Source organism: Hylobates moloch, unplaced genomic scaffold (genome assembly GCF_009828535.3).
Source record: "Hylobates moloch isolate HMO894 unplaced genomic scaffold, HMol_V3 SCAFFOLD_12, whole genome shotgun sequence".
Taxonomy (NCBI): domain Eukaryota; kingdom Metazoa; phylum Chordata; class Mammalia; order Primates; family Hylobatidae; genus Hylobates; species Hylobates moloch.
The window spans coordinates 33277665-33291771 of NW_026652287.1; the positions used below are offsets into that span (position 1 = coordinate 33277665).

Below are 14107 nucleotides of genomic sequence, written 5' to 3' on the forward strand. Positions count from 1 at the left end.
TCTAGCCTGGGTGACAGAGCGAGGCTCCGTCAAAGGGAAAGAAAAAGAAAGGCCTTCCGAGTGCACGCTCCCCACAAGGGGCTGGTTCCTGAAAGGATGGACAGAGGATCCCCAACCACCTGCAAAGCCCAAGCCACCGTGTAGGAGCATGCGTTCGGGCCCTCTTCTCCCACCTGTTAACTCCCTGTCCCCAGGATGTCAACCTCAGTCCCTCAAGGCCATACCTGGACCCAACGGGTGAAGAAGGACGATGAGGAGGAGGACCCGCTGGACCAGCTGATCTCCCACTCTGGCTGTGCTGCCTCCCACTTTGCAGTGCAGGAGTGCATGGCCCAGCACCAGGACTGGCGGCAATGCCAGCCACAGGTGCAGGCGTTCAAGGATTGCAGGAGTGAACAGCAGGCGAGGCGGCAAGAGGAGCTGCAGAGGAGGCAAGAACAAGCCAGTGCCCACCAGTGACACCCCAAACCACCTATCCCCAGTAGATGGCCCTGCCAAGACCAGCAGCCAGCAAGATCATAGAGGAAGAAATCCTAAATGCTGGCTGTGGGAGGTCTAAAACATGGGGATAGTTTTGGATCTGGAGTTGAGAGCCATGGGTTTGGACATGACTGGCACAAACAGCTGTCATATGTTCATGGTCAGATCTCATACATCCTCATCTGTCTTGTTCCACCAGCATTTGCCAGGAAAACAAAGAATGTGTTAAGGGATGCTTGCCCACCCCACTTGGGTCACTGTGCCAAGTACTGAGATGATTTTAGGGACATTTTATTTTAAATTAAATTCACAATTTAATGGTAAAAAAAAAAAAAGAAAAAGAGAGAGAGGGAGGGAGGGAGGAAGGGAGGAAGGAGGGAGAGAAAGAGAGAAACAGAAAGAAAGTCAGTCCATGGTCTGACTTTTCTGTGAGAAGTCCAAAACATACTTCTCTGTTTCCATTAATTTATTAGGAATGCTCTTCCATCTGGCTATTGATCTGTATCCTGTGTAACATCCTTTATAACAAATAGTACACCTAAGTAAATTGTTTCTCCAAGTTGTGTAAATCACCCTAGCAATAGCAAATTCTGGGGGCAGTTTTGTGCAACTGAGCCCTCAGCCTCCTGTGAGATCTAATGCTAACTCCCTACAAATGGTGTCAAATTGAGTTCAATTACAGAACACCCAGTTTTTATCTGATGAAAAATTGCTTGTTGGTGGGAAGTAATCCCCACACATTTTGATGACCGGAGATGAGGCATTCTGTGTTGAGCATTCACTATTGTGTTGATAGTGAGAGTAGAAAAAGCACTTTGGTTTTTCCTCGTATCTTGTACACTTGCCCACACCCTACCCCATCCCAGAAGTGAAGATAGTGACCCACACCTGAATGAGTCAAGTCACTGCCATCTGGCAGAATAAGGACAGCAAGTGAAAGCTAACCTCTGATACCAAGAATTACGAAATACACATGCCTTATAGACATTTTCCAATTCTCATCTTCGTCTGTATATTTTAAACAAATTTTATGTTTATTATAGAGAAATTAATCATAATATCCAATCAATTCATCATTCATCTGAACTGCGTGTCCCTCTTTCCTCGTTACTGTGTGTTTCTCTACCTACCTCTCATTCTCACCTTCTTTTCCTAGCTTTTTTTCCTCTTTATTTTTCCCCTAGGATTCTCATTTCAAGCCCTCTTCCTTCTCTCGCTCTTCCCTCTATTCCTTCTCTTCCACTTGTTCTGCTCCTTTCTCACTTCTTTCACCTCTTATTCTTCTTTCTGCCCAATCTTTGTCTCTAATCTTCATATAGTTCTGCCTCTTTCTTCCCCCCTCTCTGCTGCCCCCTAGCTACCCCTGTTAAATCCCCTCTTCCCTGCTATACTCACCTGTCCCCACTCTCTGGCATCCCCAGATCCCAGGTCTCCCCAGGCTGTGGTTCTCCCTCTGCTCTCCTTGTCACCGGCTGCCCCCTCTTGCTGTCCCAGCACCATGCTGCTCTGTCTGCCCTGGCTCCGAATCCCTCCTTCTCTCCCCAACTCTGCATCTGAGGAGCCTCCCCCTTTCTGCCCCTCTCCCTATCTTGCTGAACTTTCTCCCTCTAGAAACCCAGTTTTTCTCTAAATTTCTCTAGTTGCTTTTCTCCCCCTGCTCCTTTCTTGGCATCTTCATTCACTGTCTCTGCAAATCCCTCATCCACCATCTACTTTGCCATCTGTTTGTTTTTTGTTTTGTTTTGTTTTTGTTTTTTGAGATGGAGTTTCGCTCATCACCCAGGCTGGAGTGCAATGGTGCGATCTTGGCTCACCACAACCTCAGCCTCCCAGGTAAAAGCGATCCTCCTGCCTCAGCCTCCAGAGTAGCAGGGATTACAGGCATTCACCACCACGCCTGGCTAATTTTGTATTTTTTAGAGACAGGGTTTCTCCATGTTGGTCAGGCTGGTCTCAAACTCCCAACCTCAGGTGATCTGCCTGCCTCAGCCTCCTAAAGTGCTGGGATTACAGGCGTGAGCCATCGCACCCAGCTGCCATCTGTTTATGGGTCTCCTCCATTCTTCTTTCCCATTTCACCATTTTTCTATTTCCTCTCCTCCACACATTCACAGGGAGGGGATTGGAGTCAGATCCCCACCTCAAGAGCACCTTTTCTGTGGGATGGAATTTGAGACAAGAGAAACCTTAATGTCCTGAAATAGAAGTCACATCCCCACACTCGGTATCAGGAGAAGGGGAGGCCTGGGGAGCAGAAGGGCCCCGATCAAGGAGGAAAAAGGCAGGAGAAAGTCAGGAGAGGGGCAGAGTCTGCAGGATCCCAGGACCAGGAAGAGTTCGCGGCCTCCCTGGGACGGGGGCTGCATCGCTGCGCTCCAGGAGCTGATGAGGGAGTGGCTGGCAAGCGCCTAGGGTGGGAATCAACCTTGCGGTGAGGACCTTAAAAAAGGCGCGGGCCAGTGTAGGGGACACTGAAGGATTTGAGGCAGGAAAACTCCGCGATAAGAGCTGTCTATACGGCCCTGTGGCAGAAGCACGGGGGACATGACCCTGTGGAACTGAGTCCATTAAACCTCTTTGTCTTCATAAATTACCCAGTCTCGGGTATTTCTTTATTAGCAGCGTGAGAACAGACTAATACAGCAAATTGCTAATGGTAGAGTGGGGTACTGCTATAAGGATACCTCAAAATGTGGAAGCAAATTTGGAACTGGGTAACAGGCAAAGGCTGGAACAGTTTGGAGGGCTCAAAAGAAGACAGGAAAATGCGGGAAAATTTGGAGCTTCCTAGAGAATGGTTGTTGAATGGTTCTGACCAAAAAGTCCAGGCTGAAGGTGGTCTCAGATGGAGATGAGGAACTTTATTGGAACTGGAGCAGAGGTGAGCTGCAGGGGCAGAGCCCTCATGGAGAACCTCTGCTAGAGCAGTGCAGAAGTAAAATGTGGGGTTGGAGCCCCCACACAGACTACTCACTGGGGCACCACCTAGTGAAGCTGTGAGAAAAGGGCCACCCTCCTCCAGACCCCAGAATGGTAGATTCACCGACAGCTTGCACCGTGTGCCTGGAAAAGTAGCATACACTCAACACCAGCCTGTGAAAGCAGCCAGGAGAGGAGCTGTACCCTGCCAAGCCACAGGGGCAGAGATGGGTTCCCTGCAAGACCTTGGGAACCGACCTCTTGCATAAGTGTGACCTGGATGTGAGACACGGAGTCAAAAGAGATCATTTTGGAGCTTTAAGATTTGACTGCCCTGCTGGATTTCAGACTTGCATGGGGCCTGGGACCTGTTTTGGCCAATTTCTCCCATTACTATTTACCCAATACCTGTGCCTCCATTGTATCTAGGAAATAACTAACTTGCTTTTTATTTTACAGGCTCATAAACAGAAGAGACTTGCTTGTCTCAGATGAAACTTTGGACTGTGGACTTTTGAGTTAATGCTGAAATAAGTTAAGACTTTGGGGGACTGTTGGGAAGGCATGATTGGTTTTGAAATGTGAGGATGTGAGATTTGGGAGGGACCAGGGGCAAAATGATATGGTTTGGCTGTGTCCCCACCAAATCTCATCTTGAATTGTAGCTCCCATGATCCCCACATGTTGTGGGAGGGACCCAGTGGGAGGTAACTGAATCATGGGGGTGGGATTTTCCCGTGCTGTTCTCATGATAGTGAATAAATCTCATGAGATCTTACGGTTTTATAAAGGGCAGTTTCCCTGCATGGGCTCTCTCTTGCCCGCCACCATGTAAGACATGCGTTTGCTTCTCCTTCACCTTCTGCCGTGATTGTGAGGTCTCTCTAGCCCTGTGGAACTGTGAGTCCATTAAACTTCTTTTTCTTTATAAATTACCCAGTCTCGGGTATGTCTGTATTAGCAGCATGAGAACAGACTAATACAACATCTCAGGCTACTCACCTATCCCTGTTCTCCAATTTGGACCAGCTGGGGAAGTCCACCCTGCTTTCCCCAGAAAGCCTCATTATGTAATAAACATTTGCAGACCATGTCAGCATATGGCATCATCATTCTCAATATCTAACGCAAACTTTAGGTGGACTTCAAATTCCAGTACAGCAGTCAAAAGTTCAAATTATTGGCCGAGCATGGCGGCTCACGCCTGTAATCTCAGTACTTTGGGAGGCTGAGGCGGGTGGATCACGAAGTCAAGAGATCAAGACCATCCTGGCCAACATGATGAAACCCCGTCTCTATTAAAAATACAAAAATTAGCTGGGCGTGGTGGTGCACGCTTGTAGTCCCAGGTACTCGGGAGGCTGAGGCAGCCATTTGAACCCGGGAGGCAGAGGTTGCAGTGAGCCGAGATCGCGCCACTGCACTCCAGCCTGGCAACAGAGTGAGACTCTGTCTCAAAAAAAAAAAAAAAAAAAAAAAGTTCAAATTGTCAAAAATGTTATAAGGGGGAGTATATGAAGTTTCTAGTTAATGTACAAAAGCAAAAAAAATTCCAGTGAGACTCTGTCTCAAAAAAAAGGTTCAAATTGCCAAAAATGTTATAAGGGGGAGTATATGAAGTTTCTAGTTAATCTACAAAAGCAAAAAAAATTCCCATTCTGTGTGACCATTCTTTTTCTCTGTCCCCAGGTGAGTCAGTGGGTCTCGCCCACCTCAACCTCCTGGTTCGATCCTTCCCCCTCAGCCTCCGGTAGTGGATGTTAGCCAGGATGGTCTCGATCTCCTGACCTCATGATCCGCCCGCCTCAGCCTCCCAAAGTGCTGGGATTACAGGCTTGAGCCACCGCGCCCGGCTTGTGTGACCATTCTTAAAAGAAAATTTATGGGCCAGGCGCAGTGGCTCACACCTGTAATCCCAGCACTTTGGGAGTCCGAGGCAGGTGGATCACAAGGTCAGGAGTTTGAGACCAGCCTAGCCAATATGGTGAAACCCTGTCTCTACTAAAAATACAAAAATTAGCCGGGAGTGGTGGTGCACGCCTGTAGTCACAGTTACTTGGGAGGCTGAAGCAGAAGAATCGCTTGAACCTAGGAGGTGGAGGTTGCAGTGAGCCGAGATCGTGCCACTGCACTCCAGCCTGGCCGACAGAGTGAGACTCTGTCTCAAAAAAAAAAAAAGAGAAAATATATAAACATTAATATTTTCCATTTACGTCACTGAGCACTACTAGGGAAAAAAAAAACATGCACTACTAAGAAAAAAAAGACACTGAGGTACAGTATTTTCACTCTTGTTCACATACTTTCTTTCATTTAATAGTATTTGTCATATATTTGTATTTTTGCTTCATAAAAATTAAGGTGCATGCCATGAGTCTTCTTTGGCACACAATAGGCACATAGAAATATAATGAACAGTGAATGTTTGATGGACTTTTGAGGCTGTATGAGGCTGAAGTGGCACAGACAGAATAACTCAAGTATTAGGTATGATTAGTGTAAATTATACTTACCCAAGGATATGCACTCACAAGTGTGTGCACGTTTGATTTCACACACACACAAAATTGTTCTGGATGCGTCAACCTTAACGGTGCATTTTTTAAAATGCCTATTTTACACTAAAGTTAGAGTGATTAGACACATATCACTGCTACATAACTCAGTGTGAAGACAAAGAAAACCAAATTGCAGAGTATTTACTATTAATGTTGCATTACTGTGCAGTATATTCTCCTAAGGGGGGAATAAAACAATTGGTAGAAATGTTGTGATTCATTCATACTTAGGAAAATTTTAATTTTATTAATTAAAACATGGGAACTATGTAAATTCTAAATCAAACAGTTGGAAATTATGCCAACAGTTAAATGTAAGTGCTACTCAAGAACATGGCATACTGGTAGTTTAAATTCTCTAACTGTTCTCTCTTCCATTTCAAAAATGACTTTTTTTTTTTGAGACAGAGTTTTGCTCTTATCACCCAGGCTGGAGTGCAATGGTGTGATCTTGGCTCACCGTAACCTCTGCCTCCCGGGTTGAAGCAATTCTCCTGCCTCAGCGTCCTGAGTAGCTGGGATTACAAGCATCTACCACCATGCTCAGCTAATTTTTGTATTTTTAGTAGAGATGGGGTTTGGAGATATTGACCAGGCTGGTCTCAAACTCCTGACCTCAAGTGATCCACCCACCTTGGCCTTCCAAAGTGCTGGGATTACAGGTGTGAGCCACCACGCCCAGCCAAAAATGACTACTTTTTAATCATTCTTGCCTAAACAGTGATTGCTATGCAATCCAAGTGGCCATCTCCCTTGCATGATTTCTATAGCTATGCTCTATTTCACGGCTAGTTGGTAGAGCATAGAAGCACTGTGTCCTTCTGTCAGGAAGAAAGTGCTCAGCAGCAGTATGACAACTGCCATCATAGTTTTATATGATTCCTCCCCACCTCATGCTCTCTAAATCAGACAATAATCTGAAAACGCAGTGTCTTTCTTCCTCGGGAAACTGGTAAAAATGATTTTCAGCTAATGAAGTCATCCCTGTCATCATACTCATCCTTTTTTTTTTATTGAGACAGAGTCTCACTCCGTCCCCCAGGCTGGAGTGCAGTGGCGCGATCTTGGCTCACTGCAAGCTCCACCTCCCAGGTTCACACCATTCTCCTGCCTCAGCCTCCCGAGTAGCTGGGACTACAGGCGTCTGCCACCACGCCCGGCTAATTTTTTGTATTTTTAGTAGAGACGGGGTTTCACTGTGTTAGCCAGGATGGTCTTGATCTCCTGACCTCGTAATCCACCCGCCTCGGCCTCCCAAAAGTACTGGGATTACAGGCGGAGTCACTGCGCCCGGCATCCTACTGATTCTTTTCAAGAGACCACAGTGAAAGGTCTGTAAAGAAGTCACATGAAGTAATTTCAAAGTTGAGGATGAAAGTCATAAAATGTAAAGTAGCCTTTTCAAAAAACCCCATATAATTAGGTTTTTTAATTGCCTGAATATAACTGACCATTTCCACATGCCCTTGGACCTTTGACATGCATCACATTGTGAGATTCAACATATTTGGAGCCGTGATTTTTCTGCAGCATGCAATATCATAAATATTGGAGAACTAGAGACTGAATTACCGCTTGTGTAAATCTTACCATGTTCCATAGTAATGGTCCTTGAATAATAGCCTCAGCATACACAATCCATCTGTGTGGTTTCATCCAAGATGCATGTTTTGATATCGAGTCATTTGGCAGGCCTCAAGAGACCTGTGTCACATACATTGCTATGATTTCTCTTTAGTATGGAATCTCTGACGTTGATTAATGCTAGAACTTAGGATGAAGAGTTTGCCATACTCAGTTTGTAAGAACTCTCTCATGAATGAATTCTCTCATGCTGTGCAAGGTGTGAATTATTGTTGCCGGGCGCGGTGGCTCACGCCTGTAATCCCAGCACTTTGGGAGGCCGAGGCGGGTGGATCACGAGGTCAGGAGATCAAGACCATCCTGGCTAACACAGTGAAACCCTGTCTCTACTAAAAATACGAAAAAAAAATTAGCCAGGCGTGGTCGTGGGCGCCTGTAGTCCCAGATACTAGGGAGGCTGAGGCAGGAGAATGGCGTGAACCCGGGAGGCGGAGCTTGCAGTGAGCCGAGATTGCGCCACTGCACTCCAGACTGGGCGACAGAGTGAGACTCCGTCTCAAAAAAAAAAAAAAAAAAAAGGTGTGAATTATTGCTAAAGATCTTACCACACACATTTCATCTGTACGGCTTCTCTCCAGTATGGATTCCGTGATGATTTGCAAGGTTTGAATTTCGAGTGGAGTCCTTACCACATTCATGACATCTGTAGGGTTTCTCCCCAGTATGAATTCTCTCATGTTTTTTTAGGTATAACTTGTGGCTGAAGACCTTGCCACATTCACTGCATTTGTAAGGCTTCTCTCCAGTATGAATTTGCCTATGTCGTGCAAGGTGTGAATTGTGACTAAAGACTTTGTCACATTCACTACATTTGTAAGTTTTCTCTCCAGTATGGATTCTGTGATGATTTGCACGGTTTGAATTTCGAGTGAAGTCCTTGCCACATTCATTACATTTGTAAGGTTTCTCTCTGGTAGGAAATCTCTGATGATTGCTTAGGGATAATCTATGCCTGAAGACCTTGGCACATTCTTTACATTTGTAAGGTTTCTCTCCAGTATGAATTAGTAGATGGGCAGTAAGGCCTGAACAGTCTCTAAATGCTTTGCCACATTCATTACATTTGTAAGGCTTCTCTCCAGTATGAACTCTTTGATGCATGTAAGGCATGAAAGTCGACTAAATACCTTGCCACAGTCACTGCATTTGTAAGGTTTCTCTCCAGTATGTATTCTCTGATGTTGTGCAAGGTATGAATTGTAACTGAAGACTTTGCCACATTCATTACATCTGTAAGGTTTCTCTCCGGTATGAAATCTCTGATGATTGCTTAGGGATAATCTATGCCTGAAGACCTTGCCACATTCTTTACATTCATAAGGTTTCTCTCCAGTATGGATTCTTTGATGCCTGGTAAGGTGTGCATTTCGATTGAAGACCTTGCCACATTTAATACATTTGTAAAGTTTCTCTCCAGTGTGAATTACAAGATGAGCAGTAAGGCCTGAACCCCCTGAAAATGCTTTGCCACGTTCCTTACATTTGTAAGGTTTCTCTCCACTATGAATTTTCTGATGTCGTGCAAGGTGTGCATTTCTATTGAAGACCTTGCCACACTCATTACATCTGTAAGGTTTCTCTCCAGTGTGGATTCCGTGATGATTTGCAAGGTGAGAATTTTGAGTGAAGACTTTGCCACAGTCATTACATTTGTGAGGTTTCTCTCCAGTATGGATTCTCTGATGTCGTGCAAGGAGTGAAATTCGATTGAAGAGCTTGCCACATTCATGACACTTGTAAGGCTTCTCTCCAGTATGAATTCTTTGATGTTGCACAAGGTTTGAACTGTTACTAAAGACCTTGTGACATTCATTACATTTGTAAGGATTATCTGCAGTGTGGATTACTTGATGGTTAGCAAGGCTTGAAGACACTCTAAAGACTTTGCCATGCTCATTACATTCACAAGGTTTTTCCCTAATTTGTGCTTTTTGTTCTTGTGGGAGAAATCGAGAATCATCAAAAGCATTTCTGTATTTATTTAAAATGTGGGATTTGACACTAGATTAAATTTTTTGAAGTGGTGAAACTAAGGAATTGTTGTTGATAGGTTTTTTGACATGTTTACATCCAGAAATATTCCTTTCAGCTTGAAATAGCTGCAGTTCACTCAGATGTAATTGAAAGGTTAATCCAAGTTGATTTTTAAGAGACTTGTTTCCTGCATTGCTTCCCAATTTAGAGCTGCTCTCTAAAATAGAAAGAAAAAAGTGGAACTTCAACCCATGACAATGGCATGTTCAGTGTCTGACAGAGAGACTAGATTCTGCCTCACGTGACTCAGACATGGGAAGGAATATTAGCATACTGTGTGTATCACGCTGGCAGTGCAGAAAACAAAAGGGATAGAGGGATGCATTGCAGCAGTGGGGAACCTGCAGGAGTCAGGTGGATTATGGGTGAGTTTGAGAGAGATTATGAGCAGAGAAATACAACAGAAATTGAAAGCTTCTGAGAAAAAGCAGGGATGAGCCTCTTACGGAAAATCAGAACTTTTAGAGCAGCTGTGTGGTCATTAGTAATAGTACTTCCACAAGCCAGAAAAAAACACATCCCCAGAAAAGGAGTGGCTGTTCCTACACCCTTTATAGCGGCTAATTAGTAAAGGTATCCTCCTGCACAACTCTTATACAAAATAACTGGGAGAAGTGGTTGCTTTACCAAACCTAAACCAAAAATTACTAGGCCTACAAAAGGACAGGGAAATATGGCTAAAATTATGATCAATCAATCAATCTCCACAAAACAAGCCAAAAATAGGCAGCCCTCTGAATTACTTGACAGGTATTTAAAGCAACTGCCTTAAGATGCTTAATGAGCTAAAAAAGGTAACAGGGATAGTTAACTCAATAAAATCAAACATTACATGAAAAGAAAAACAATATCAATCACAGGAGAAACTACTAAAACCAAAAGATCAGAAATTCTGGAGGTGAAATATGATAACCGAAATAATAATTCACTAAGGGATTCAACAGCAGACTGCAAAAGGAACAGAAAACAACGAGCAAATTGAAAGATACGTTATTCGAAACAATCAGCTCCAAAGAGCAAAAAGAAAAAATGATAAAGAAAACCAACCCTAGTACATTTTTGAGATACTATCAGGTAGAACAATATAAAAACTATTGGAGATTCACAGGAAGACAGAGGATTTGAAATCACCATTGTAGAAATAATGTTCAAACATCCCCAATCTAAGGAAAGAAATGAACATACAAATTCAAGAAGCTTGGTCAACTAACTAAACAAAAATGTTAACATAAACTAACCCAAAGACATTCACACAGAGATATACTATAAAGAAATTATCAAAAGTCAAAGACAAAGAAACAGTCTTGATAGCAGAAACAAAAAAGACTTGTCACATAAAGGGAAACTGTATAAGATTATGTGTAATCTTTGTTTCTGTTTCAGAAACTTTGCAGGCTGGAAGGCAGTGAGAGGATATGTTGAAAACACTTTTAAAAAACCAAAAATATCAACCAAGAATACTATATTTAGTGACATTCACCTGCAAAAATAAGAAATTTAGATGTTCTTAGAAAATGAAGAGCTGAGGGACTGCATTAGTATTCTAGACTTGCCCAACAAGAAATGCTAAAGGGACTCCTTCAATATAAAATAAAAGGTCTCTAGATAGCATTTTTAACCTCAATGAAAATACAAAGGTCACCATTAAAGGTCAGTAAATAATCAAATATAGAGATATTTATTATTACCCTTTTCTTTCTTTTTTTTCTTTTTTTTTTTTTTTTTGAGACGAAGTCTCGCTCTGTTGCCCAGGCTGGAGTGCAGTGGCGCGATCTCGACTCACTGACAGCTCTGCCTCCCGGGTTCATGCCATTCTCCTGCCTCAGCCTCTCCGAGTAGCTGGGACTACAGGCACCCACCACCGTGCCCAGCTAATTTTTTGTATTTTTAGTAGAGACGGGGTTTCACCATGGTCTCGATCTCCTGACCTCGTGATCCGCCAGCCTCGGCCTCCCAAAGTGCTGGGATTACAGGTGTGAGCCACTGCGCCCAGCTACCCTTTTCTTTTGGAACTTGACTTTTAATGGTTTTTGTTTGTTTTTTGAGGTAAAGTCTTGCTCTGTCACCCAGGCTGGAGTGCAGTGGCGCGATCTCGGCTCACTGCAACCTCCGCCTCCCGAGTTCAAGCGATTCTCCCACCTCGGCCTCCCAAGTAGTAGCTGGGATTATAGGCTTGCGTTACCACACCTGGCTAATTTTTGTATTTTTAGTAGAGACGGAGTTTCACCATGTCAGCCAGGCTGGCCTCAAACTCCTGACCTCAGGTGATCCACCCGCCTCGGCCTCCCATAATTCTTTCCTAGCAATTAAAAGACAAAATCATTTAAAAAGCAGTATATATGTATGTTAATGGGACCATAACATATATCAAAATAGTTTGTCACTAATAACAGAAAGTGAGAACAGAGTTGTGAAGTAGACCTTTCTGTACCTCATCAAAGTTACACTGTTAATACTTAAAAATAGAATGTTTCAATTTCACAGTATTTGAAGTAGCTGCAATGCTAGCCACAAAAAGAAAATCTATCGGACACACACAAGAGATGAGATTCAAGTATGTCACTACAATGAAACAAGCAAAATACTACAGAAGGCAGTAAGAAAGAAATGCAGGAAAAAAAATCTACAAGATATTAAATAATCTACAGATAATAATCTAATACGTATTCTTTTGTTTTTAATAGTTCCTATGTTTGATATTCTCCTTCTTTTCTTGTAATGTTGGCCTGATTTAACTTTGGAATCAGAAGAAAACAAGATTTCTAAATCCTATCTGCAAGAAACTCCCTTTAATTCTAAGGACACACACAGGCTGAAATGGAAAGGATGGAAAAATATATTCCATGCAAACAGTAACCAGCAGAAAGTACAGGTGGCAGTGAGAAAATAGACCTTTACTCAAAAACCATAAGAGACAACGATTACTATAAAATGATGAAAGACTCAATTCACCAAGAAGATACAACAATTATAAATATATAAATACCAAGTGTCAGAGCTCGTAAGTACAGAATGAGGCTCGGTGCAGTGGCTCATGCCTGTAATGCCAGCCCTTTGGGAGGCTGAGGCAGGAGGATTACTAGAGCCTAAGAGTTTGAGATAAGCCTGGGCAACACACTCGGACCCCATCTCTATTAAAAGTAATAAGTAAATTTTAAAAAAACTAAGTATAGAATGGAAACTTGGTAAAACTCCAAAGAGAAATAGCTCCACAATATTATAGTTGAATTCAATATTCCAATTTTGAAAATGGATAGGACCAGAAGAAGAATAAAGAAACAGATGATTCTGGTTGGGAACAGTGGCTCATGCTTGTAATTCCAACACTTTGGATGGCTGACGTGGGAAGATCACTTGATCCTAGGGGTTCAAGTCCAGCTTGGGCAACACAGCAAGACCCTGTCTCCACAACAAAATTTTAAAAAATTAGCCAGGCATGGTGGTGCGTGCCTGTAATCCCAGCTACTTGGGAGGCTGAGGCAGGAGGATCACTTGAACCCAGGAGATGCAGGCTACGATGAGCTATGACTGTACCACTGCACTCCAGCCTGGGCAAACGAGCAAGAATATATCTAAAACAGAAAAAAAAAAAAAAAGGAAACGGAAGACTCAAACATCACTACAGACCCATGAGACATAAGAGATATATACAGAACACACCACCCAAAACAATAGAATACAAATTTTTCTCCAATTTCCATGGAACAACTTTCAGAATAGACCTCACAGTAAGATATAAAATGAATTTTTGAAAATTTAAGGCCGAGCACAGTGGCTCATGCCTGTAATCCCAGCACTTTGAGAGGCTGAGGGTGGATTGCTTGAGCTTGGGAAGTCAAGGCTGCAGTGAGCTGTGATTATGCTATTGCACTCCAGCCTGGGCAACAGAGTGAGACTTGGTCTTAAAAAAAAACAAAAAAAACTTAACTCATATAAATGATTGATTCCCATCTTCATGAAACATAACTAATTAACAGCAGAGAAAAATGTATTAAGTCCACAAATATGTGCAATTTTAACAACACACTTAAAACACCGATGGGTTCAAAAAAGAAATCCCAAGAAAAATTAGAAAATATCTTGATACAAAGAAAAACAAAAACACGACACACCAGAACTTGGAATGTAACAACAACAGTACTGGGAGGGATATTATGACACTGTCTGTTTACATTAAAAAAAAAAAAAAATGGGCCAGGCATGTTGGCTCACACTTGTAACCTCAGCACTGTGAGAGGCCAAGGAGAAGCCCAGAAGTTCAAGACCAGCTTAGGCAACACAGCAAGACCCCATCTCTACTAAAAATAAAAAAAATTACCTGGGCATAGTGGCACATGCCTGTGATCCCCACTAATGGAGAGGGTGAAGCAGGAGAATTGCTTGAGCTCAGGAGTTTGAGGCTAGAGTGAACCACAATCATGTCATTGAACTTCAGCCTTATTACCAGGCTACCTTCATCAAAACAGAACTGT

The 14107-nt window shown here is 43.1% G+C and overlaps 3 protein-coding genes across 3 annotated transcripts in view; 1 reads left to right on the top strand and 2 right to left on the bottom strand.

Annotated features, from left to right (window-relative positions):
• Positions 1–4376, top strand: LOC116478088 (cytochrome c oxidase assembly factor 4 homolog, mitochondrial-like). Its single transcript, XM_032168975.2, has one exon. The coding sequence runs from the start codon at positions 196–198 to the stop codon at positions 457–459; it is 264 nt and encodes an 87-aa protein (XP_032024866.1). The 5' UTR covers positions 1–195; the 3' UTR covers positions 460–4376.
• Positions 1–8199, bottom strand: part of ZNF534 (zinc finger protein 534) — a 52374-nt gene extending 44175 nt beyond the window's left edge. The window contains exon 1 of the mRNA XM_058425044.1: positions 8147–8199. Coding sequence (XP_058281027.1) covers positions 8147–8155 — 9 coding nt within the window. The 5' untranslated portion in view covers positions 8156–8199. The remainder of the gene's footprint in view (positions 1–8146) is intronic.
• The window catches only part of ZNF880 (zinc finger protein 880), a 27963-nt gene continuing 14197 nt past the window's right edge, over positions 342–14107 (bottom strand). The window contains 3 exon segments of the mRNA XM_032168926.2: positions 342–420; positions 8147–8701; positions 8704–9792. Of these exon segments, the coding sequence (XP_032024817.1) occupies positions 8157–8701; positions 8704–9792 (1634 nt within the window). The 3' untranslated portion in view covers positions 342–420; positions 8147–8156.